The sequence below is a fragment of the Oncorhynchus mykiss genome, chromosome 2, assembly GCF_013265735.2.
Source record: "Oncorhynchus mykiss isolate Arlee chromosome 2, USDA_OmykA_1.1, whole genome shotgun sequence".
Taxonomy (NCBI): Eukaryota; Metazoa; Chordata; class Actinopteri; order Salmoniformes; family Salmonidae; genus Oncorhynchus; species Oncorhynchus mykiss.
Window position 1 is genome coordinate 44,801,339 of NC_048566.1, and position 27,720 is coordinate 44,829,058.

The 27,720-nt window shown below is 43.3% G+C and overlaps 1 protein-coding gene across 7 annotated transcripts in view; it reads right to left on the reverse strand.

Annotated features, from left to right (window-relative positions):
* The window catches only part of LOC110501618 (membrane-associated guanylate kinase, WW and PDZ domain-containing protein 2), a 315,743-nt gene that overhangs the window by 43,941 nt on the left and 244,082 nt on the right, over nucleotides 1-27,720 (reverse strand). For all 7 annotated transcript variants that reach the window (XM_036949610.1, XM_036949600.1, XM_036949632.1 and 4 more), the window contains exon 12: nucleotides 18,086-18,117. In XM_036949610.1, coding sequence (XP_036805505.1) covers nucleotides 18,086-18,117 — 32 coding nt within the window. The remainder of the gene's footprint in view (nucleotides 1-18,085; nucleotides 18,118-27,720) is intronic.

Here is a 27,720-nt window from a genome sequence, read left to right on the forward strand (position 1 = left end):
CCTGCAGAAACAACATGTGTACTTTTTTTGTTTTACAAATTCACACAACAGACTCCTCTTTCCTGCATCTCTGACGCCATTTATATGAACCTCTTTCAACTAGGGGGCAGTATTTTTATGTTTAGAAAAATAACGTTCCTAAAGTAAACGGCCTATTTCTCAGGCCCATTTGCTTGAATATGCATATAATTTACAGATTAGGATATAAAACACTCTAAAGTTAGCAAAACTGTCAATATATTGTCTGTGAGTATAACAGAACTGATACTGCAGGTGAAAACCTGAGGAAAATCAAACCAGGAAGTGGCTTCTATTTTGAAAGCTCCATATTCCATAGCCTGCCTTTGCTCCATTTAAAGGGATATCAACCAGATTCCTTTTCCTATCGCTTCCTCAAGGTGTCAACAGTCTTTAGACATAGTTTCAGGCTTTTATTTTGAAAAATGAGCGAGAAACATAACATCGCGTCAGTGGATAGCTGGGTGTTCGCATGAGTTTTGCTTGGGCAACACAGTGGGGCAACCATTGACTCTCCCTCTCCTACTGAAAAAGAAACAGTGCCGGTTGATATATTATCGATAATATATTTTAAAAACAACCTGAGGCTTGATTATAAAAAACGTTTTTGAAATGTTTCTGTGGACATTATGGAAACTATTTGGAATTTTTGTCTGCGTTGTCGTGATCGCTATTTCCTGTGGATTTCTGAACATAACGCGACAAACAAACTGAGGTATTTTGGATATAAAAATCATCTTTATGGAACAAACGGAATATTTGTTGTGTAACTGGGAGTCTCGTGAGTGAAAACATCTGAATCAAAGATAAACAATGAATTTGATTGCTTTTCTGATTTTCTTGACCGAGCCACCTGATGCTAAGTGATGCTATGTTTTATCGTGCGATCGATAAACTTACACAAACGCTTGGATTGCTCTCGCTGTAAAGCATCATTTCAAAATCTGACACGACAGGTAGATTAACAAAAGGCTAAGCTGTGTTTTCCTATATTGCACTTGTGATTTCATGAATATAAATATTTATAGTAATATTTATTGTATTTCGCGCTATGCTATTCAGCAGTTGTTGATGACACTTATCCTGATAGGGGGATTGCAGCCATACCAAGTTTAGAACAAATTCTTATTTTCAATGACCACCTAGGAACAGTGGGTTAACTGCCTTGTTCAGGGGCAGCACAATAGATTTGTACTTTGTCAGCTAAGGGATTTGAACTTGCAACCTTTTAGTTTCTAGTCCAATGCTCTAACCACTCGGCTACGCTGCCGGCCTCATCATATGTGACAGGGCTTGCAAACCATTACAGAATACAAAGGGAAGCACAGCCGAGAGCTGCCCAGTAACACGAGTCTACAAGACGAGCGAAACTACTTCTATGCTCGCTTCGAGGCAAATGGCACTGAAACATGCATGAGAGCACCAGATGTTCCGGAAGACTGTGTGATCACGCTCTCCGCAGCTGATGTGAGTAGGACCTTTCAAAAGGTCAACTTTCACAAGGCCGCAGGGCCAGACGGATTACCAGGACGTATACTGCGAGCATGCGCTGACCAACTGGCAATTGTATTCAATGACATTTTCAACCTCTCCTTGTCCGAGTCTGTAATATCAACATGTTTTAAGCAGGATACCATAGTGCCTGTGCCCTAGAACACCAAGGTAACCTGCCTAAATGACTACCGACTCGTAGCACTCTCATCTGTGATCATGAAGTGCTTTGAAAACCTGGTCATGGCTCACATCAACACCATTATCCCACCATAGTGCCCTCAAAGCTCATCACTAAGCTAAGGATCCTGGGACTAAACACCTCCCTCTGCAACTGGATCCTGGACTTCTGGGCGGGCCACCCCCAGGTGGTGAGAGTGGGTAGCAACACATCTGCCACGCTGATCCTCAACACTGAGCCACCCAGGGGCGCATGCTCAGTCCCCTCCTGCACTCCCTGTTCACACATGACTGCATATGGCCTGGCACGACTCCAACACCATCATTAAGTTTGCAGATGACACAAAAGCGGTAGACCTGAACACCGACAACGACGAGACAGCCTATAGGGAGGAGGTCAGAGACCTGGCTGGGTCGTGCCAGAATAACAACCTATCCCTCAACATAATCAATACTAAGGAAATGATTGTGGACTACAGGAAAAGGAGGACCGAGCACGCCCCCATTGTCATCGACAGGGCTGTAGTGGAGCAGGTTGAGAGCTTCAAGTTCCTCGGTCTCCACATCACCAACAAACTAGAATGGTCCAAAAACACCAAGACAGTCGTGAAGAGGGCATGACAAAGCCAATTCCCCCTCAGGAAGCTAAAAAGATTTGGCATGGGTCCTGCGATCGTCAAATGGTTCTACAGCTGCAACATTGAGAGCATCCTGGCTGGTTGCATCACTGACTGGAACGGCAATTGCTCGGCCTCCGACTGCAAAGCACTACAAAGGGTTGTGTGTATGGCCCAGTACATCACTAGGGCTAAGCTGCCTGCCATACAGGACCTCTCCATCAGGCGGTGTCAGAGGCCCTAAAAATTGTCAAAGACCCCAGCCACCCCAATCATAGACTGTTCTCTCTACTACCGCATGGCAAGCGGTACCGGAGTGACAAGTCTAGGACAAAAAGGCTTCTCAACAGTTTTTTACCCCCAAGCCATAATATTGCTGAACAGGTAATCAAATGGCTACCCGGACTATTTGCATTGCGCCCCGCAACCCACCACCCGCCAACCACTCTTTACACTACTGCTACTCATCATATATGCATAGTCACTTTAACCATATCTACATGTACATACTACCTCAACCAGCCTGACTAACTGGTGTCTGTATGTAGCCTCGCTACTTTTATAGCCTCGCTACTGTATATTGCCTCGCTACTGTTTTTCACTGTCTTTTTACTGTTGTTTTTATTTCTTTACTTACCCATTGTTCAACTAATACAATTTTTTGCACTATTGGTTAGAGCCTGTCAGTAAGCATTTCACTGTAAGGTGCTGTTATATTCGTTGTATTCGACACACTTGACAAATAAACTTTGATTTGATTTGAAGTAAATAAACATCTGCATTTTGAAAGTGTATTTTTATCATTATTTTAAGGAAAGCATAAAGATGCTGATGAAGAAATACAGTACTGTTCAGCTTTATCCTACATTTTGCGTTTAAAGCATTTTCAAGATAGAAGCCGCCTGCATTTGTTTATTAGGCTACTGTGCAGTCTGACAAGTAAACATAGCCTACAGTACATACTGTAGTATACATGCCAATACCGCCTGACTCTAGACTAATGCATCAGCTGTCACCCATATATCCAGCGAGACTATTCAAGCCATCGAGTCACTCATGAATGAAGATGATGAGCGATCAGCAAAGGCCATCTGTAATCTGCTGGCATCACGTCACATCAACATTGCTTTAATCACAGTTAGAAGACAGTTGAAGAAACTTGCGTGGACTTATGGAAAGGCTTGCTAAACATGTTATATATATATTTAAGTTTGGCTATTACAAACCAAAATGTACATAAAATATTGTAGCCTACACCTCACGGACTGCAATAGTGTTTCCACAATAATTCACTGTTGCCTTCTTTTTCAGGTATCATGGCTCGAGATTTCTTTGAGGAAGAAATCATCAAGAGATATGCTGGACCCTATGTCAGAGAGGTATTTTTGGGACCACTTTGTTTCTTTCATTTAGAATATCTTTTTTCTCGTTATTTCATTAACAAAAGCATAAATATGTTGATGAAGAAATACAAAATGCTTCCAGCTGTCCATCACTACTGTAAATAAAAACACAGCATGTTGTTTTGTTTACATTCTTTATTGAAACCACAATGTCACAAATAATTTGTATGTACCTTTCATTTACATTAAAAGTTTGGGATTTACAAATGTGCGCTTTCTTGTAATTTTTCGTTAAATCCAGTTTGGATTTAATTTTTAACTTTGGACTGACGCCTACTTTCTAATATCTGCCCCCGAAATTCATATCTAAGGGGCATTTTTCACGCCATTTTTAGTTACATTGTTTTAGTTTGAATGTGCAGACTGGCATTAAGAACAGTGGGAAAGTTTCTCTAGTCAGCACCATTATTTGTGCAAAGCCCCTTACAATGTTGCTCTGTGCTACCGAGTGGTGGTCCACCCCATCCCCTTCATCCTCCTCCCTTCCCCATGCTCTAGGTCCGTCTTCTAGAGAACTACAAGGCAATCCCATTGTGCACCACTCGGGAGCCATGACCAGTATGACCAATATATATATATTGTCCTGCTAATAACAGGGTTAATAATATACCTGTGAGAATATCCTAGGGGCTTTTATATAATTCTGAATTAATAATAATAATAATCGCTTTGTTTAAAAAAAAAAACTATATTTTGAAGATTATTTTGTTTTCAAATAATGTAAACTGAGCTAGAAAAGGGCATTTTTTGAACATGGGGTGAGACATTGTTACTAATTTGTAAATAAAGTCAGTTTGTTTTTAGAGGGAGAGAAACCAAAAGCCTACAGTCATCTCATAGGTCTCCAAGTCGAGGTATTAAACCAGCATCTGTAGCAACACAATTTGCACTGCGATGCATTGTCTTAGAGCACTGCACCACTTAGGCACTGTACAACGTGACTGGTCGGGAGTCGGCTTCAGTACTACAGTACCAGCAAAATAATCCTAACATTTTCACACCCTAATTGTAGTCTAATTTTCTCTTAGAATAAATACCTTAGTGTAACAACAGTTTTAGTAAGTAATAATGAAGTTGTGCATAATTATCAGTTTCTATTTGGTTTATATCGCCCATTCATTGTCAGTTAGAGACACAGCAGCACCTTGGGACCCAAAAGCATAATCAGTGCTCTAACTCCTCCTTGCGCTGGTCTGGAGCAATGAAGTAGTGACGCAGGGTACCATACTAAACCACAAATGACTTCTAAGTCCTGCAGCATAATCACAAAACTTTTAGTTGAGCAACCACTGTAAGCATCTCAGATCACTGCTGATCACCATGCCCCTCATTCCAACAAAGAGGATCTCAACATGAAAGTAACACATACGCCAGGCCGTGAGCAGGCCCAACCCCCGCTCTTATACTAGCCCAAGTAAATGAAATGGGCCAGATGCTCAGCAGGCTCTGCTCACACTTAGTGGTCTGAGGCCAAACCACATAACTAACAACAGACACTTTATGGAACACAAAGCCTTCACTATCTCATCCTTGAATATCCAAGGCCTGAGGTCATCTGCCTTTGGACACACTGATTGCGCTCTAGGTTACATTGAGCTGGTAGTCCAATCCACCAAATACCCAAGTGTGGAACAGGGATGGGACTCAGGGGGTTTGCTAATTAGGTATAGAGCAGACCTAACTCACTCTATTAAAATAATAAAAACGGGAACATTTTTAAATTGAACTAGGAATTCTAAAGGAAATTCTCTCAACAGAGAAAAATGTTATCCTGTGTGCTACCTATATACCCCCACAAGAATCCCCATACTTTAATGAAGACAGCTGCTCCATCCTGGAGGGGGAAATCAATATTTTCCAGGCCCAGGGACCTGTACTAGTCTGTGGCGACCTAAATGCCATGACTGGACAAGAACCTGACTCTCAGCACACAGGGGATCAAACACCTACCTGGAGGTGACATCATTCCCTCCCCCATCTTTTTATTTTATGTATGTTTAATTTAACCTTTATTTAACTAGGCAAGTCAGTTAAGAACAAATTCTTATTTACAATGATGGCCTACCCTGGCCAAACCCTAATCCGGACGATGCTGGGCCAATTATGCGCCGCCCCCCTAGGCACAACTATGACAACATAACCAACAAAAACGGGTCACAACTCCTGCAGCTCTGTCACACCCTGGGTATGTACATAGTCCATGGTAGGCTTTGAGTGGTCTCGTACGGTAGGTGCACCTATAGTTATTGTACTACTGTATCACTGACCTCAACCCCGAGTCTCTCAGAGCATTCTTATCAGATCACAGCAAAATCACAGTCTACTTGAACAGAGCAATACTCAATCATAAGGCATCAAAGCCAAAGGAACTGAATAATATTAAGAAATGCTAAAGATAGAATGAAACTAGTGTGGAAACCTACCAAAAAATGCAATCCCTTTTAGACAACTTCATGGACAAAATATTTGACTGTACTAGTGAAGGGGTAAATGTGTCAGTAGAAAACCGAAACAGGATATTGATCTCTCAGCTTCGCTATCAAATCTAAACATTTCAAGCAGAAAACCTAAGAAAATTAACAACAATGACAAATGGTTTGATGAAGAATTCAAAAACCTAAGAAAGAAATTAAGAAACATATCCAACCAAAAACATAGAGACCCCGAAAATCTGAGCCTTCACTATGGTGAATCACTAAAACAATACAGAAATGTACAACGGAAAAATAAGGAACATCAGTTCAACATAATTGAAGAATCCATAGACTCATGGTCCATGGTCCAAGGGCTCAGGTCCTCCGAGAGAAAGAAGGAGAGAAAGAGAGAGCAGACTTAAATTCACACAAGACACCAGATAAGACAGGAAAAGTACTCCAGATATAACATACTGACCCTAGCCCCCACCCACTTTGCCATATAACCCCACCAACTTTGCCAAAACTCTAGACAATATTCTGCTGCTGATGCCAGATGCCATAGCAGTCTCTTTCTGATGTAAAGCAGAGGGTCACTGAGCATGTGGTGCCTGTGATGGGAGACTTCATCTTGCAAACAACACAGCAATGCCTCCATGCTGTGCCCTTAGGCACATCCATGCCTGCACAAATATATTTGGGCAGATGAACACTTGTGGCAGGAGCAGAGGGGACAGGGCTTGGTGCAGTAGTGCTGTAGCCAGCAAGCTCCTTGTTGCTCCCTCTAATATAGACTGATTGTTGGAAGCGTGCTGGCTGTGTCGAGATGTATGGGTTTGCATAGATATATATATATCTATATATATATATATAGATATATATATATATATATATATATATATATATATATATATAGATCCAGCAGGATGTGTTATTTTAGTGTTCCCTTTCTTTTTTTAAGCAGTGTGTGTATATATATATATATATATATATATATATATATATATATATATATATATATATATATATATATATATATATATATATATATATATATATATACACACACTGCTTAAAAAAAGAAAGGGAACACTAAAATAACACATCCTAGATCTGAATGAATGAAATATTCTTATTAAATACTTTTTTCTTTACATAGTTGAATGTGCTGACAACAAAATCACACAAAAATTATCAATGGAAATCAAATTTATCAACCCATGGAGGTCTGGATTTGGAGTCACACTCAAAATTAAAGTGGAAAACCACACTACAGGCTGATCCAACTTTGATGTAATGTCCTTAAAACAAGTCAAAATGAGGCTCAGTAGTGTGTGTGGCCTCCACGTGCCTGTATGACCTCCCTACAAGGCCTGGGCATGCTCCTGATGAGGTGGCGGATGGTCTTCTGAGGGATCTCCTTCCAGACCTGGACTAAAGCATCCGCCAACTCCTGGACAGTCTGTGGTGCAACGTGGCGTTGGTGGATGGAGCGAGACATGATGTCCCAGATGTGCTCAATTGGATTCAGGTCTGGGGAACGGGCGGGCCAGTCCATAGCATCAATGCCTTCCTCTTGCAGGAACTGCTGACACACTCCAGCCACATGAGGTCTAGCATTGTCTTGCATTAGGAGGAACCCAGGGCCAACCGCACCAGCATATGGTCTCACAAGGGGTCTGAGGATCTCATCTCGGTACCTAATGGCAGTCAGGCTACCTCTGGTGAGCATATGGAGGGCTGTGCGGCCCCCCAAAGAAATGCCACCCCACACCATGACTGACCGACCTTCAAACCGGTCATGCTGGAGGATGTTGCAGGCAGCAGAACGTTCTCCACGGCATCTCCAGACTGTCACATGTGCTCAGTGTGAACCTGCTTTCATCTGTGAAGAGCACAGGGCGCCAGTGGCGAATTTGCCAATCTTGGTGTTCTCTGGCAAATGAAAAACGTCCTGCACGGTGTTGGGCTGTAAGCACAACTCCCACCTGTGGAACTCGGGCCCTCATACCACCCTCATTGAGTCTGTTTCTGACCGTTTGAGCAGACACATGCACATTTGTGGCCTGCTGGAGGTCATTTTGCAGGGCTCTGGCAGTGACCCTCCTGCTCCTCCTTGCTCAAAGGCGGAGGTAGCGGTCCTGCTGCTGGGTTGTTGCTCTCCTACGGCCTCCTCCACATCTCCTGATGTACTGGCCTGTCTCCTGGTAGCGCCTCCATGCTCTGGACACTACGCTGACAGACACAGCAAACCTTCTTGCCACAGCTCGCATTGATGTTCCATCCTGGATGAGCTGCACTACCTGAGCCAGTTGTGTGGGTTGTAGACTCCGTCTCACACTACCACTAGAGTGAAAGCACCTCCAGCATTCAAAAGTGACCAAAACATCAGCCAGGAAGCATAGGATCTGAGAAGTGGTCTGTGGTCCCCACCTGCAGAACCACTCCTTTATTGGGGGTGTCTTGCTAATTGTCTATAATTTCCACCTGTTGTCTATTCCATTTGCACAACAGCATGTGAAATGTATTGTCAATCAGTGTTGATTCCTAAGTGGACAGTTTGATGTTACAGAAGTGTGATTGACTTGGAGTTACATTGTGTTGTTTAAGTGTTCCCTTTATTTTTTGGAGCAGTGTATATATATACACACACAGACATAGGCTATGGTCTTTCTCATACAAACAAACAGACCCTCACTCACAATGACTAGCTAACGTGTACTTTACCCATTTCATTACATCTTTATATATTGCAAATAAAATGTAAAAATAATCACAAATAACATTTTATATTAATTTCAAACAACGGCATTAGCATGAGAGCAACTTACCAGTCCTAAACAATGTCCTCTCCGTTCAAAAAATATGCCTCACTTCCCTCTAAAATTGTTTCTACATTCATATACAGTGCCTTGCGAAAGTATTCGGCCCCCTTGAACTTTGCGACCTTTTGCCACATTTCAGGCTTCAAACATAAAGATATAAAACTGTATTTTTTTGTGAAGAATCAACAACAAGTGGGACACAATCATGAAGTGGTTGTAGATCTGTAGATCTCTGTAGTTCATCCAGAGTGATCATGGGCCTCTTGGCTGCATCTCTGATCAGTCTTCTCCTTGTATGACCTGAAAGTTTAGAGGGACGGCCAGGTCTTGGTAGATTTGCAGTGGTCTGATACTCCTTCCATTTCAATATTATCGCTTGCACAGTGCTCCTTGGGATGTTTAAAGCTTGGGAAATCTTTTTGTATCCAAATCCGGCTTTAAACTTCTTCACAACAGTATCTCGGACCTGCCTGGTGTGTTCCTTGTTCTTCATGATGCTCTCTGCGCTTTTAACGGACCTCTAAAACTATCACAGTGCAGGTGCATTGATACGGAGACTTGATTACACACAGGTGGATTGTATTTATCATCATTAGTCATTTAGGTCAACATTGGCTCATTCAGAGATCCTCACTGAACTTCTGGAGAGAGTTTGCTGCACTGAAAGTGAAGGGGCTGAATAATTTTGCACGCCCAATTTTTCAGTTTTTGATTTGTTAAAAAAGTTTGAAATATCCAATAAATGTCGTTCCACTTCATGATTGTGTCCTACTTGTTGTTGATTCTTCACAAAAAAATACAGTTTTATATCTTTATGTTTGAAGCCTGAAATGTGGCAAAAGGTCGCAAAGTTCAAGGGGGCCGAATACTTCCGCAAGGCACTGTATCTAGTCTTAGAATTAGCTTTCCTTAACTTATTCACCATGATGTTGGATAAATAAACAGCTGAAGATGCAAGTCACCGAAATACTGCTGTGCGTAATAAGCGTCGCTCCTTCATTGTTGAATTGGCAATGGCGAAAGAACGGTCCTTACGCCAGCGTTCAATGGAAAGGTTTGTCTTACAACAAAGAACCATGGGATATTGCCGTTTACCTCTGCTCATTGACTGTCTACCCAGTTAGATTTCAAGACGATCAGGGTTAAAATACAGTCAATCAACGAGACAGTGGTCATATAATTGGTGCACAATGGGCTCATCACTTGTTGTCTTCCAATAGTTTTTTCCGGGTCAATACGTCCCTCAAAATGACCCATCAAGTTTGGTTGTGTTACAAGTTAACAGTTGATTGCAAGGAAACCATACATGACTGGTTAAAGTCAGGGAAAGTCTGTCTATTTTACGTTGGATGTTACGTTGAAAATTGAATGACACAAAATTCAACGAGATAAGCGTTCACAAAATGTTTCGTGTTAGGCTATAAAAAATTGATTTAACCGAACAAAGGACCATTCATTGTGTAACACTGAGCCTTGGGATTGCAACCAGAGCAAGATCTTCAAAGGTAAACAATTTATTTCAATGCAATCTGTGATTTTGTTACGCAAGTGCTGGCTGAATAAGTACTTTGATATGGGGGTCTGTGCTCAGATATTCGCAGTGTATTATTTCGCAATAAATCATTTTTTAAATCTGACAACGCAGTTGGATTAGCAAGATTCTAGGCTTTCGAACTATGTGAGTCTTGTATTTTCATGAATGTTTAATATGACTATTTATGTAGCGATCACCGTATGTTGTCAAATTTAATCCCGCTAACGGGTTCGGTGCGTAGAGAGGTTAAAAATACACAAATTCCAAATGGATATAATTAAACTCTATAATTAAACTCAATGGCATCTTCCCCAATATTTGGAAAAAAGACTGATCACCTCAATCCACAAAAGTGGAGACAAATTGGACCCCAATAACAGGGATATGTGTCAACAGAAGCCTTGGGAAAATCCCCTGCATTATCATTAATAGCAGACTCGCCAATTTCCTCAGTGAAAACAATGCACTGTACTGAGCAAATGTAAAATTGGCTTTTTACAAAATCACCGTACAACAAACCACATTTTCACCCTAATTGACAAAGCAACAAACCAAAACCAAGGCAAAGTGTTTTCATGCTTTGTTGATTTCAAAAAAGCTTTTGACTCAATTTGGCATGAGGGTCTGCTATACACATTGATGGAAAGTGGTGTTGGGGGAAAACATACAACATCATTTCCATGTACACAAACAACAAGTGTGCAGTTCAAATGTGCAAAAAACACACATTTCTTTCCACAGTTATGTGGGGTGAGACAGGGATGAACAAATTGGAAAGGGCACTAGAACAGTCTACAGCACCCATCCTCACAGTACTAGAATCTGAAGTCAAAATGTTGTGAGGTCTTATCTGGAGTCATTTGTGAATTTAAGTATGCTCCCTCTAATTCTCTATCTCCCCTCCCGGAGGACCTTAGCCCTGGGACCATGCCTCAGGACTACCTGGACTGATGACTCCTTGCTGTCCCCAGTCCACCTGGTCAGTTTCAACTCTGTCTGTCTGTCTGTCTGTCTGTCTGTCTGTCTGTCTGTCTGTCTGCCTGCCTGCCTGCCTGCCTGCCTGCCTGCCTGCCTGCCTGCCTGCCTGCCTGCCTGCCTGCCTGCCTGCCTGCCTGCCTGCCTGCCTGCCTGCCTGCCTGCCTGCCTGCCTGCCTGCCTGCCTGCCTGCCTGCCTGCCTGCCTGCCTGCCTGCCTGCCTGCCTGCCTGCCTGCCTGCCTGCCTGCCTGCCTGCCTGCCTGCCTGCCTGCCTGCCTGCCTGCCTGCCTGCCTGCCTGCCTGCCTGCCTGCCTGCCTGCCTGCCTGCCTGCCTGCCTGCCTGCCTGCCTGCCTGCCTGCCTGCCTGCCTGCCTGCCTGCCTGCCTGCCTGCCTGCCTGCCTGCCTGCCTGCCTGCCTGCCTGCCTGCCTGCCTGCCTGCCTGCCTGCCTGCCTGCCTGCCTGCCTGCCTGCCTGCCTGCCTGCCTGCCTGCCTGCCTGCCTGCCTGCCTGCCTGCCTGCCTGCCTGCCTGCCTGCCTGCCTGCCTGCCTGCCTGCCTGCCTGCCTGCCTGCCTGCCTGCCTGCCTGCCTGCCTGCCTGCCTGCCTGCCTGCCTGCCTGCCTGCCTGCCTGCCTGCCTGCCTGCCTGCCTGCCTGCCTGCCTGCCTGCCTGCCTGCCTGCCTGCCTGCCTGCCTGCCTGCCTGCCTGCCTGCCTGCCTGCCTGCCTGCCTGCCTGCCTGCCTGCCTGCCTGCCTGCCTGCCTGCCTGCCTGCCTGCCTGCCTGCCTGCCTGCCTGCCTGCCTGCCTGCCTGCCTGCCTGCCTGCCTGCCTGCCTGCCTGCCTGCCTGCCTGCCTGCCTGCCTGCCTGCCTGCCTGCCTGCCTGCCTGCCTGCCTGCCTGCCTGCCTGCCTGCCTGCCTGCCTGCCTGCCTGCCTGCCTGCCTGCCTGCCTGCCTGCCTGCCTGCCTGCCTGCCTGCCTGCCTGCCTGCCTGCCTGCCTGCCTGCCTGCCTGCCTGCCTGCCTGCCTGCCTGCCTGCCTGCCTGCCTGCCTGCCTGCCTGCCTGCCTGCCTGCCTGCCTGCCTGCCTGCCTGCCTGCCTGCCTGCCTGCCTGCCTGCCTGCCTGCCTGCCTGCCTGCCTGCCTGCCTGCCTGCCTGCCTGCCTGCCTGCCTGCCTGCCTGCCTGCCTGCCTGCCTGCCTGCCTGCCTGCCTGCCTGCCTGCCTGCCTGCCTGCCTGCCTGCCTGCCTGCCTGCCTGCCTGCCTGCCTGCCTGCCTGCCTGCCTGCCTGCCTGCCTGCCTGCCTGCCTGCCTGCCTGCCTGCCTGCCTGCCTGCCTGCCTGCCTGCCTGCCTGCCTGCCTGCCTGCCTGCCTGCCTGCCTGCCTGCCTGCCTGCCTGCCTGCCTGCCTGCCTGCCTGCCTGCCTGCCTGCCTGCCTGCCTGCCTGCCTGCCTGCCTGCCTGCCTGCCTGCCTGCCTGCCTGCCTGCCTGCCTGCCTGCCTGCCTGCCTGCCTGCCTGCCTGCCTGCCTGCCTGCCTGCCTGCCTGCCTGCCTGCCTGCCTGCCTGCCTGCCTGCCTGCCTGCCTGCCTGCCTGCCTGCCTGCCTGCCTGCCTGCCTGCCTGCCTGCCTGCCTGCCTGCCTGCCTGCCTGCCTGCCTGCCTGCCTGCCTGCCTGCCTGCCTGCCTGCCTGCCTGCCTGCCTGCCTGCCTGCCTGCCTGCCTGCCTGCCTGCCTGCCTGCCTGCCTGCCTGCCTGCCTGCCTGCCTGCCTGCCTGCCTGCCTGCCTGCCTGCCTGCCTGCCTGCCTGCCTGCCTGCCTGCCTGCCTGCCTGCCTGCCTGCCTGCCTGCCTGCCTGCCTGCCTGCCTGCCTGCCTGCCTGCCTGCCTGCCTGCCTGCCTGCCTGCCTGCCTGCCTGCCTGCCTGCCTGCCTGCCTGCCTGCCTGCCTGCCTGCCTGCCTGCCTGCCTGCCTGCCTGCCTGCCTCCCTCTCTCTCTCTCTCTCTCTCTCTCTCTCTCTCTCTCTCTCTCTCTCTCTCTCTCTCTCTCTCTCTCTCTCTCTCTCTCTCTCTCTCTCTCTCTCTCTCTCTCTCTCTCTCTCTCTCTCTCTCTCTCTCTCTCTCTCTCTCTCTCTCTCTCTCTCTCTCTCTCTCTCTCAGCACCTGCTGTCTCGAACTCTGAATGCTCGGCTATGAAAAGCCAAAAAAACAATGGGATTATTATTATTTGACCCTAATGGTCATCTATGAACGTTTGAACATAGCCATGTACTGTTATAATCTCCACCTGGCACAGCCAGAGGAGGACTGGCCAACCCTCAGAGCCTGGTTCCTCTGTAGGTTTCTTCCTAGGTTCCTGCCTTTCAAGGGAGTTTTTCCTAGCCATGGTGCTTCTACACCTTCATTGCTTGCTGTTTGGGGTTTTAGGCTGGGTTTCTGTGTAGCACTTTGTGACGTTGGATGATGTAAAAATGGCTTTATAAATAGAGTTGAAGTCAGAAGTTTACATACACTTAGGTTAGAGTCATTAAAACTTGTTTTTCAACCACGCCACAAATGTCTTGTTAACAAACTATAGTTTTGGCAAGTCGGTTAGGACATCTACTTTGTGCATGACACAAGTTATTTTTAGCCCAATAATTTACAGACAGATTATTTCACTAATGTATCACAATTCCAGTAGGTCAGAAGTTTACATACAATTAGTTGACTGTGCCTTTAAACAGCTTGGAGAATTCCAGAAAATTATGTCATGGATTTAGAAGCTTCTGATAGGCTAATTGACATCATTGTAATGAATTGGAGGTGTACCTGTGGATGTATTTCAAGGCCTACCTTCAAACTCAGCGCCTCTTTGCTTGACATCATGGGAAAATCAAAATAAATCAGCGAAGACCAAAGATTAAAAAATGGTAGACCTCCACAAGTCTGGTTCATCCTCGGGAGCAATTTCCAAACGCCTGAAGGTACCATGTTCATCTGTACAAACAATAGTACGAATGTATAAACACCATGGGACCACGCAGCCGTTATACCGCTCAGGAAAGAGACGCGTTCGGTCTCCTAGAGATTAATGTACTTTGTTGCGAAAAGTGCAAATCAATCCCAGAACAACAGCAAAGGACCTTGTGAAGATGCTGGAGGAAACAGGTACAAAAGTATCTATATCCACAGTGAAACGAGTCCTATATCGACATAACCTGAAAGGCCGCTCAGTAAGGAAGAAGCCACTGCTCCAAAACTGCCATAAAAAAGCCAGACTACGGTTTGCAACTGCACATGGGGACAACGATCATACTTTTTGGTGAAATGTCCTTTGGTCTGACGAAACAAAAATATAACTGTTTGGCCATACCGTCCATTGTTATGTTTGTAGGAAAAAGGAGGAGACTTGCAAGCCGAAGGACACCATCCCAACCGTGAAGCACAGGGGTGGCAGCATCATGTTGTGGGGGTGATTTGCTGCAGGAGGGAATGGTGCACTTCACAAAATAGATGGCTTCATGAGGGAAGGAAAAATATGCGGATATATTGAAGCAACATCTTAAGATATCAGTTAAGTTAAAACTTCTTAGCTGCAATCCCATTAACGGGATGATATGACAACAGCCAGTGAAAGTGCAGGGCGCCAAATTCAAAACAACAGTAATCTCATAATTACAATTAATAATTAAAAACATACATTAGGCTTTACGGCGAAAGCACCACAAACGATGAAGTTAGGTCACCACCAAGCCACAGAAAAATAGTGACAAAAAGCACAAATAGAGATAAAATGAATCACTAACCTTTGATGATCTTCATCAGATGACACTCATAGGACTTCATGTTACACAATACATGTATGTTTTGTTGATAAAGTAAAAAAATCTGAATTTACATTGGAGCATTACGTTCACTAGTTCCAAAAACATCCAGTGATTTTGCATAGCCACATCGATTCAACAGAAATACTCATCATAAATATAGATGATACACATGGAATTATAGATATACCTCTCCTTAATGCAACCGCTGTGTCAGATTTTTAAAAAACTTTACGGAAAAAGCAAACCATGCAATAATCTGAGACGGCGCTCAGAAAATGAATCAAATTAGCCGCCATGTTGGAGTCAACAGATACCAGAAATTACATGATAAATATTCCCTTACCTTTGATGATCTTCATCAGAATGCACTCCCAGGAATCGCAGTTCCACAATAAATGCTTGATTTGTTTGATAATGTCCGTTATTTATGTCCAAGTAGTTGCTTTTGTAAGCCCTAGGAAGTGCAACTTCATTTATATCCCAATGTAAATTCAATAGGGTTGATTTCTCACTTCCTGTTTGGATTTCTTCTTAGGTTTTTGCTTGCCACATGAGTTCTGTTATACTCACATACATCATTCAAACAGTTTTAGAAACTTCAGAGTGTTTTTTATCCAATACTAATAATAATATGCATATATTAGCAACTGAGACTGAGGAGTAGGGCACCTCTGGGAACCTTTCATCCAAGCTACTCAATACTACCCCTGCAGCCATAAGAAGTTAAAGCTTGGTCGCAAATGGGTCTTCCAAATGGACAATGACCTTAAGCATACTTCCAAAGTTGTGGCAACATTGCTTAAGGACAACAAAGTCAAGGTATTGGAGTGGCCATCACAAAGCCCTGACCTCAATCATATTGAATATTTGTGGGCAGAACTGAAAAGCATGTGCGAGCAAGGAGGCCTACAAACCTGACTCAGTTACACCAGCTCTGTCAGGAGGAATGGGCCAAAATTCACCCAACTTATTGTGGGAAGCTTGTGGAAGGCTACCCAAAACATTTGACCCAAGTTAAACAATTTAAAGGCAATACTACCAAATACTAATTCAGTATGTAAACTTCTGGCCGACTGGGAATGTGATGAAAAAAATAAAAGCTGAAATATATCATTCTCTCTCCTATTATTCTGACATTTCACATTCTTAAAATAAAGTGGTGATCCTAACTGACCTAAGACAGGGAATTTTTACAAGGATTAAATGTCAGGAATTGTGAAAAACGGAGTTTAAATGTATTTGGCTAAGATGTATGTAAACTTCAGACTTCAAACTGTACATTTGATTGATTGATTGACAGTAAATCTCAGTAAGACTAAAATAATTGTGTTCCAAAAAAGTTCCAGTTGCCAGAACCACAAATTCTAGACACCCTTGCCCTAGAGCACAGAAACAACTATACATACCTCGGACTAAACATCAGCGCCACAGGTAACTTCCACAAAGCTATGAACGATCTGAGATACAAGGCAAGAAGGGCCTTCTATGCCATCAAAAGGAACATTTAATTCAATATACCAATTAGAATCAGTTATCAGTTATAGTTATCCGTTACAAACATTGCCCTTTATGGTTGTAAGGTCTGGGGTCTGCTCACCAAACAAGAATTCACAAAATGGGACAATCACCAAATTGAGACTGCATGCAGAATTCTGCAAAAATATCCAGTGTACAGCATAAAACACCAAATAACGCATGCAGAGCAGAATTAGGCCGATACCCGCTAATTATTAAAATCAAGAAAAGAGCCGTTGAATTCTACAACCAATTAAAATGAAGTGATTCCCAAACCTTCCATAACAAAGCCATCACCTACAGAGAGATGCACCTGGAGAAGAGTCCCTTAAGCAAGCTGGTCCTGGGGCTCTGCTTATAAACACAAACAGACCCCACAGAGCCCCAGGACAGCAATACAATTATACCCAACCAAAGCATGGGAAAATAAAAAATATAATACCTTGACACGTTGTAAAGAATCAACAATAAAACTGAGCAAACTAGAATGCTATTTAGCACTAAACAGAGAGTACACAGTGGCACAAAACCTGACCAATGTGACTGACCCAAACTTCAGGAAAGCTTTGACTTTGACTATGCACACTGCCCACAAAATGAGTTGGAAACTGAGCTGCACTTCCTAACCTCCTGCCAAATCTATGTCCATATTAGAGACACATATTTCCTTCAGATATTTCTCAGATAGGGGATCCACAAACCCAATTTTGATAAACTCCCATATCTATTACCTGAAACACCACAGTGTGCCATCACAGCAGCCAGATTTATGACCTGTTGCCACAAGAAAAGGGCAACCAGTGAAGATCAAACACCACTGCAAATACAACCCATATTTATGTTTAAATAGTTCCCCTTTTGTACTTTTGTACTTTATTTATTTGCAAATAATAAGACCTTTGGAATGTCTTTATTATTTTTGAACTTTTGTGAGTGTAATGTTTACTGTACATTTTTGTATTGTTTATTTAACGTTTGTTTTTTATCTATTTCACTTGCTTTGGCAATGCAAACACATGTTTCCCATGCCAATAAAACCCTGTAATTGAATTGAAATGAGAGAGAGAGACAGACAGGGGGAAAGAGATAGAGACATAGAGAGAGACAGAGAGAGAGACATAGAGAGAGAGAGAGAGAGAGAGAGAGAGACATAGAGAGAGAGAGAGAGAGAGAGAGAGAGAAAGAGAGACAGAGAGAGAGAGAGAGAGAGAGAGAGAGAGAGAGAGAAAGATACAGATTGAGACAGACAGAGACAGAGACACACACACACACACACACACACACACACACACACACACACACATAGTTTTACCTGTTTGGAGGTCTTCCATGGAGAGAGGTGACCTGCAGAGAAACAAACAGCAAATGCTAGTCCTTTGAGCAGACAGAGAAAAATAACTGTATGAGAGTTTATCTTATCATTACAGCGGCAGAAGTAAAGAACAGTAGGGAAACATTGTACAAGAGTAAGTAAGCTTTCGGTACAAAACAATAATTCAATATCACAGTTTCTCTTGGAATCCATACATCATAGGCTTTTGAGAAACCAAGGCTATTGAGTCTACCGATAAGAATGTGGTGATTGACAGAATCAAAAGCCTTGGCCACGTCGATGAAGACGGCTGCACAGTACTGTCTTTTGTCAATGGAGGTTATGATATCGTTTAGGACCTTGAGCGTTTAGGACCTTGACCCATGACCAGCTCAGAAACCAGATTGCATAGTGGAGAAGGTACGGTGGGATTCGAAATGGTCAGTGATCTGTTTAACTTGGCTTTCGGAGGTTTTAGAAAGGCAGGGCAGAATGGATATATGTCTATAACAGTTTGGGTTTAGAGTGTCTCCCAACTTGAAGAGGGGGATGACCGCGGCAGCTTTCCAGTCTTTGGGGATCTCAGAGGAAACAAAAGAGAGGTTGAACAGGCTAGTAATAGGGGTTGCAACAATTTCGGCAGATAATATTAGAAAGAGAGGGTACAGATTGTCTAGCCCAGCTGATTTGTAGGGATCCAGATTATGCAGCTCTTTCAGAACAGCAGCTGTCTAGATTTGGGTAATGGGGGGGGGGGGGGGGGGGGGTGCTGAGCTGTTGGCCGGGATAGGGGTAGCCAAGTGGAAAGCATATAGTGCCGTAGAAAAATACATATTAAAATGATCGATTATCATACATTTATCGGTGGTGACATTGTTTCCTAGCCTCAGTGCAGTGGGTAGCTGGCAGGGGGTGCTCTTATTCTCCATGGCCTTTACAATGTCCCAAAACATTTTGGAATTGGTGCTTCCCTAACTGACTGAGAATATTGGTTCCTGACTCCCCTGAAAATTTGCATATTGCGGGGGCTATTTGATGCTAATGCAGAACTCCACAGGAGGTTTTTGTGCTGGTCAAGGGCAGTCAAGTCTGGGGTGAACGAAGGGTTAAATCTGTTCTTAGTTCTAAGTTTTTTTGAATGGGACATACTTATTTAAGATGGTGAGGAAAGCACTTTTAAAGAGAAACCAGGCGTCCTCTACTGACGGGATGAGGTCAATATCCTTCCAGGATACCCGGATACCTGATTAGAAAGGCCTGCTCGCTGAAGTGTTTAATTGAGCGTTTGACAGTGATGAGGGGTGGTCGTTTGACCGCGGACCCATCATGCACGCAGGCAATGAGGCAGTGATCGTTGAGATCCTGGTTGAAGACAGCAGAGGTGTATTTAGAGGGCAAGTTGTTCAGGATGACATCTAAGAGGGTGCCCATGATTACGGATTAAGTGTTGTACCTGGTAAATTCCTTAATCATTTGTGTGAGATTGAGGGCATCTAGCTTAGATTGTAGGACTGCCAGGGTGTTAAGCATATCCCAGTTTAGGTCACCTAACAGTACAAGCTCTGAAGATAGATGGGGGGCAATCAATTCACATATGGTGTCCAGGGCACAGCTGGGGGCTGGAAGGGGTCTATAACAAGCGGCAGCGGTGAGAGACTTGTTTCTGGAAAGTTGGATTTTTAAAAGTAGAAGCTCGAATTGTTTGGGCACAGACCTGGATAGTATGACAGAACTGCAGGCTCTCTCTGCAGTAGATTGCAACTTTGCCCGATTTGGCAGTTCTATCTTTTTGGAAGCTGTTATAGTTAGGGATGAAATTTTGATGTAGTCCATTCCAGGGAGATGACAATGGAAATCATGCAGTTATATTTTTGAGAGACTACATTAATCCATCCCCATCCACCATCTATATAAACCAAAAAACAGGGCTAAGTAGACTACTGTACCCATTGGAATGAACCACAAAGTCAGGATTGTAGTTTACATGGGTGGTTCTCAAATCTTTGAAGTGTCAAAATGTACACTATACACAGTTGTTTATGAATAATAACATATTGTTCATTAACCATTCTGTTGTGAATTTGTGAATTAGGGGAGAAGGATTGCAGCTGCGATCAGCTCAGGGTTTTGAAACATATGGCTGAAGCGTTTCTTAAGTATAAATTGTAGCACATCCACCAGAGGCTTACATTACTTCAGGGACAACTTGATTCAGTTAAGTTTTGTTATCAGAAAGTTGATAGTTGGAAGAAAAAAAAAGCTTACAAGAAGTTGTCTGTTGTAGTTCTTACAATCTTACCCTGGATTTCAAACTCAGAATAGATGTAATTTAGGGCACCTGCCAGCACATCAAAGGTGTGCAAGCTTCTGCCAAACTGTCAGGGTCTAGCCAATGGGCTGTAACACCAATTAAGCTCCGTCTTCTTGCAGACCAGCAGTCGGTGGTGGTGGCAAAGTGGTCACCACTTCATGGCCTCAGTCACCTTCTTCTTCATTTCTTTTGAGGCTTCATCTATCCTGGAGCGCAGTGTCGGCAATGATATGATCTTTGAGTTATGCTCAAGCCTGGACAAACCCTCTGAACGGTTCTTGTTCTACAACAGTGAAAGATTGGAGCCCTTGGACCACATACTTCACCACAGCTTTATCGATGGATTTTTGGGACACTGTCCCCAGTAATGTTCTCTGCTTGATTGTGGAGGGAGTCTGAGGGGTATGTTTTCTCTTCAAAGTGTTTACAGCCAGTTCTCCATATTTCTTAAGATGGTGTACTCTGATATATTAACTAAGAAAAGGAAAAGAAAGAAATCAGAAAGACTGTTACTTAGCTACCGTCACTAAATAACATTAGATAAGTGAGAGTTTGTGAACACCATTTAATTAAGTCTACAGTAATTATCTAGGTAAGAATAACAACTTTCTCAACTAACACAAGTAAGATATTGTCTTGCTAACTAGCTAAGCTAGTGGGTGTTAGCTAAAATTCGAAAGCTAATATTAGCTAGCTAGCTTGACAGCGGTGTTTAGAGAAAAGGTATTTAGCTATTCTAACATTAGCTGACTAAAATGTGCCCAGATTCGCAAACTAGCAAGCTAGCTAGTTTATGCTTGCTAAAACTTTAGCTAGTTAGCTCATGATAGTTTAGTTAGATTGCATTAGCTAACAAAATTTCTGAATCCGGGCACATTTTAGCCAGCTACTAGCAATGGAACTATTTAAGTATAGGATTAGCTAGCATAAACTAAAACTGCTTGTTGCATTAGCAAATGTGACCTACCTAGCTAGGTTAGCTCATTTTAGCTAGCATTCTAGTATAAGTATCATTAGCTAGCATGCTAAATTTATTCCAGCTAGCTGGCAAGCTAACAGTAGACTTACCTCAATGTGTTTTTTTAGATTCGACGGCGAGTTCTTGAATGCTGGTATTTCTTGAACTTTAGGTAAACATAACCGACATTTCATTTGCTAGGATGAATCCTTCATTCTGAGAAAATAAAACATTTATTTTAGATACGGCCAGGGGTGTTCGTCCTCATCAGGAGGTGGTGGTGGTAGTGGTAGCGATTTTGGACATTCTTGGGAAAAGTGCTGCAGAGTGGATGACTATTTTGTAAGTAACTGGCTCTCGTGGGTGGGGTTTACACTTTAGGACCCTTAGATTATCCCCAAACTGATGTGGGTTGGATCAACTTTGCTTGCATGTCGTCGCCTGCTGCCTTGCAAAACAAGTTCACCCATGAGTGAGCCGACTTGCCGACCTTGCATATTCTTTCCAACATTATTCATATTTTTTTTCAGCTTCAGATTGATTTGATTTTGTAGCGAGTAACGAAGGCTTGGCGGTCAAAGGCCCGATTGACCCAGAGTCCTCCGGGTCATTGTACATAAGAATTTGTTCTTAACTGATTTGCCTAGTTAAATTAAAAATTAAAAATAAAGTATCAAGGTGAAAGTATACATTTTCATTTGAAAATGTAGTGAAGTAAAACTAAAAGTTCTAAAAATAGAAATAGTAAAGTACAGTACAGATACCCCAAAAAACTACTTAAGTACAGTAACATAGCATTTCTACTTTGTTACTTTAAACAACTGCTTCTCTCTGCGTTCTTGAGAAAGGAATGAAGGAGAGAGAGGAGGAGATGGAAATGCACGGTGGAGAGATATCATGTAGCTAATGGTATTGTCAGCCTATTAATTATGAAAATATAAAAAACGCCCTAAGCTATTCAAAGTCAAATACAAATTCACTATAATTGTAGGATAACGTTTTATAACTAGGGGGCAGTATTTTCATTTTTGGATAAAAAAGGTTCCCGTTTTAAACGGGATATTTTGTCACGACAAGATGCTCGACTATGCATATAATTGACAACTTTGGATGGAAAACACTCTGACGTTTCCAAAACTGCAAAGATATTGTCTGTGAGTGCAACAGAACTGATGTTACAGGCGAAACCCAGATAAAAATCCAACCAGGAAGTGCCCCATTTTTGAAAGCCCTGCATGCCAATGACTCCTTATATGCCTGTGAATGAGCTACGAATGAGCTTACGCTTTCTACGTATTCCCCAAGGTGTCTACAGCATTGTGACGTCTTTTTACGCATTTATGTTGAAGAATAGCCGTAAGGGACCACATTTAGCAAGTGGTCACATGACGGCTCCGGCAGAAAATCTTGCGTAAAGTACACAAGTAGCCATTTTTCCAATCGCTTCTTATGAGAAACCAATTGTCCCGACGGATATTTTATTGAATAGATATGTGGAAAACACCTTGAGGATTGATTCTAAACAACGTTTGGCATGTTTCTGTCGATATTATGGAGCTAATTTGGAAAAAAGTTTGGCGTTGTAGTGACTGCATTTTCCGGTCGATTTCTCAGCCAAACGTGAAGAACAAACGGAGCTATTTCGCCTACAAAAATAATATTTTTGGAAAAAAGGAACATTTGCTATCTAACTGGGAGTCTCGTGAGTGAAAACATCCGAAGCTCATCAAAGGTAAAGGATTTAATTTGATTGCTTTTCTTATTTTCGAGAAAATGTTGCCTGCTGGTAGCAGAGCCTAGCCATAGCATTATGCCATGATAAACTTACACAAATGCTTGTCTAGCGTTGGCTGTAAAGTATATTTTGAAAATCTGAGATGACAGTGTGATTAAAAAAAGGCTAAGCTTTGTCTCAATATATTTCATTTGTGAATTCCATGAATAGGAAGATTTTCTAGGAAGATTTATATCCACTGCCTTATGCTAATTAGTTTGAGGCTACGTTACGCTCCCGCATGCAGGTTTGCGAGTCATGAGAAGTTAACTCTGTAAGAGGCCCTACCTGCACAATCAATGAACCAACATCATCGCCTAGGCCTATACGTTCTCTCCCAGACTCTGAAGCATAGCACAAGGAGCGTAGCACAAATCAATCCAGTCTGCATAATAATACAGTCGACATTCAAAGGCGAATACTATAATTTGTTAAATTTGCAGTATAGACTAGACCAATTATAATTATCTGTACAAATAATAGTATGGAAGTATAAACACCATGGGAACACGCAGCTGTCATATCGCTTAGGAAGGAGACGCATTCTGTCTACTAGAGATGAACGTACTTTGGTGCAAAAAGTGCAAATCAATCCCAGAACAACAGCAAAGGACCCTGTGAAGATGCTGGAGGAAACAGGTACAAAAGTATCTATATCCACAGTAAAAATGAGTCCTATATCGACATAACCTGAAAGGTTGCTCAGCAAGGAAGAAGCCACTGCTCCAAAACCGCCATAAAAAAGCCAGACCACAGTTTGCAACTGCACATGAGGAAAACAGTGTACTTTTTAGAGAAATGTCCTCTGGTCTGATAAAACAAAAATAGAACTGTTTGGCCGAAGAACACCATCCCATCCATGAAGCACGGGGGTGGCAGCATAATGTTTTGAGGTGCTTTGCTGCAGGAGGGACTGGTAAACTTCACAAAATTGATGGCATCATGAGGTATGAAAATTATGTGGATATATTGAATCAACATCTCAACACATCAGTCAGGAAGTTAAAGCTTGGTCGCAAATAGGTCTTCCAAATGGATAATGACAACAAGCATAATTCCAAAGTTGTTTCCAAATGGTTTAAGGACAACAAAGTCAAGGTATTGGAGTGGCCATCACAAAGCCCTGACCTCAATCCTATAGAAAATTAGTGGGTAGAACTGAAAAGCGTGTGCGAGCAAGTAGGCCTAAGAACCTGCCTCAGTTCCACCAGCATTGTCAGGAGGAATGGACCAAAATTCACCCAACTTATTGAGGGAAGCTTGTGGATGGCTACCTGAAATGTTTGACACAAGTTAACTTCATATGGCTGCAGGGGCATTATTGAGTAGCTTGGATGAAAAGGTGCCCATTGTAAACGGCCAGCTCCTCAGTCTTAGTTGCTAATATATGCATATTATTATTAGTATTGGATAGAAAAACACTCTAAAGTTTCCAAAACTGTCAAAATATTGTCTGTGAGTATAACAGAACTGATGTTGCAGGCGAAACCCTGAGGAAAATAAAAACATTAAGTGGTTTATATTTTTCCATAGCCTCCCTTTGCTGGATTTAAAGGGATATGAGCCAGATTCCTTTTTCTATCGCTTCTGCAAGGTGTCAACAGTCTTCAGACATAGTTTCAGGCTTTTATTTAGAAAAATGAGCCAGAACGATAACATTGCGTCAAGTGGTCACATGAGTTTTGCTTGCGCAAAAGAATTTGGACAGCCATTGTTTTCCCCTCTCCTACTGTGAAAGACATTAGCGGTTGATATATTATTGATTATATATTTTAAAAACAACCTGAGGATTGATTATAAAAAACGTTTGACATGTTTCTGTGGACATTATGGAAACTATTTGGAATTTTAGTCTGCGTTGTCATGACCGCTATTTCCTGTGGATTTCTGAATATAACGCGACAAACAAACGGAGGTATTTTGGATATAAAAATCATTTTTATGGAACAAACGAACATTTGTTGTGTAACTGGGAGTCTCGTGAGTGAAAACATCCGAAGATCATCAAAGGTAAACAATTCATTTGATTGCTTTTCTGATTTTCGTGATCGAGCTATCCGATGCTAAGTGTACTTAATGTTTTATCGTGCGATCGATAAACTTACACAAACGCTTGGATTGCTTTCACTGTAAAGCATAGTTTGACACGACAGGTGGATTAACAAAAGACCGAGCTGTGTTTTCCTATATTGCACTTGTGATTTCATGAATATACATATTTCTGGTAATATTTAGTGTATGTAGCACTATGCTATTCAGCGGATGTTGAGGACACTTATCCCGATTTGGGGATTGCAGCCATAACAAGTTAAACAACTTAAAGGCAATGCTACCAAATACTAACTGAGTGTATGTAAACTTCTGACCCACTGGGAATGTGATAAAAGAAATGAAAGCTAAAAAAAAAAAAAAAAACACTACAATTTTTTTATTTAATCTTTATTTAACCAGGTAGGCTAGTTGAAACCAAGTTTTCATTTACAACTGCGATGTGGCCAAGATAAAGCAAAACAGTTCGACACATACAACAACACAGAGTTACACATGGAATTAACAAACATACAGCAAAAAAAGTATATATGCAGTGTGTGCAAATGAGGTAAGATAAGGGAGGTAAGGCAATAAATAGGCCATGGTGGCGAAGTAATTATAATATAGCAATTGAACACTGGAGTGATAGATGTGCAAAGATGAATGTGCAAGTAGAGATACTGGGGTGAAAAGATAAATAAAGCAACATAAAGAGCAAGATAAATAAATAAATACAGTATGGGATGAGGTAGTTGGATGGGCTATTTACAGACGGGCTATGTACAGGTGCAGTGATCTGTGAGCTGCTCTGACAGCTGGTGCTTAAAGCTAGTGAGGGAGATATGAGCCTCCAGCTTCAGTGATTTTTGCAGTTCGTTCTAGTCATTGGCAGCAGAGTACTGGAAGGAAAGGCGGCCAAAGGAGGAATTGGCTTTGGGGGTGAACAGTGAAATATACCAGCTGAGCGCGTGCTATGGGTGGGTGCTGCTATGGTGGCCAGTGAGCTGAGATAAGGCGGGGCTTTACCTAGCAAATACTTTTAGATGAACTGGAGCCAGTGGGTTTGGTGATGAGTATGAAGCGAGGGCCAGCCAACGAGAGTGTACAGGTCGCAGTGGTGAGATGGTGGGTAGTATGGGGCTTTGGTGACAACACGGATGGCAATGTGATAGATTTCATCCAGCTTGTTGAGTAGAGTGTTGGAGGCTATTTTGTAAATGACATCGCTGAAATCGAGGATTGATAGGGTGGTCAGTTTTACGAGGGTATGTTTGGCAGCATGAGTGAAGGATGCTTTGTTGTGAAATTGGAAGCCGATTCTAGATTAAAATGTTGTATTGGAGATGTATAATGTGAGTCTGGAAAGATAGTTTACAGTCTAACCAGACATCTAGGTATTTGTAATTGTCCACATATTCTAAGTCAGAACCATTCAGAGTAGGGATGCTCGACGGGCGAGCAGGTGCAGGCAGCAATCGGTTGAAGAGCATGCATTTCGTTTTATTTGCATTTAAGAGCAGTTGTAGGCCACGGGAGGAGTGTTGTGTGGCACTGAAGCTCATTTGGACATAGGTAACACAGTGTCCAAAGGAGGGCCAGAAGTATACAGAATGGTGTCATCGGCATATAGGTGGATCAGAGGTTCACCAGCAGCAAGAGCGACATCATTGATGTATACAGAGAAGAGAGTGGGCCCGAGAATTGAACCCTGTGGCATCCCCAGAGAGACTGCCAGAGGTCCGGACAGCAGGCCCTCTGATTTGACACACTGAACTCTATCAGAGAAGTAGTTGGTGAACCAGGCGAGGCAGTCATTTGAGAAACCAAGGCTGATTAGTCTGCCGATGAGAATGTGGTGTTTGACAGAGTCGAAAGCCTTGGCCAGGTCAATGAATACGGCTGCACAGTAATGTCTCTTATCGATGGCGGTTATGATATCGTTTAGGACCTTGAGCGTGACTGAGGTGCACCCATGACCAGCTCAGAAACCAGATTGCATAGTGGAGAAGGTGCGGTGGGATTCGAAATGGTCGGTGTTCTGTTTGTTTACTTGACTTTCGAAGACCTTAGAAAGGCAGAGTAGGATAGACAAAGTTCTGTAGCAGTGTGGGTCTAGAGCAGGGGTGTCAAACTCAAATACCCAGTGGGCCAAAATGTAAAACCTGAACAAAGTCACGGGCCAACATTGAACAAATTAACCTTTTAATATGGACCCAAACAAGTTTTGCTTTAACATTGAATATGGAACAAGCATCGCTTATTACCATACAATATATAATTTAATAGTGGAGACATGCAAAATCGAATTTCAAATGAAAAAACACATCAATGGCATTGATTTATTAAATAAATACAATTTAAATAAAAATTGTATGCCTCTTTTCTATTAGGATTCTGATTTAAATACCAAAATAAACTTTTTCCACTGGCTAATAATTTTACAAATAAAATGATAATAAATCAATCAACCATTCAAGCCCATGCCTTGTAGCAAGAAAAAGTGCATAAAGAAAACGTTAATTATTGCATACTGGTCTAATCTGATGTGCCCAAGCCAGATA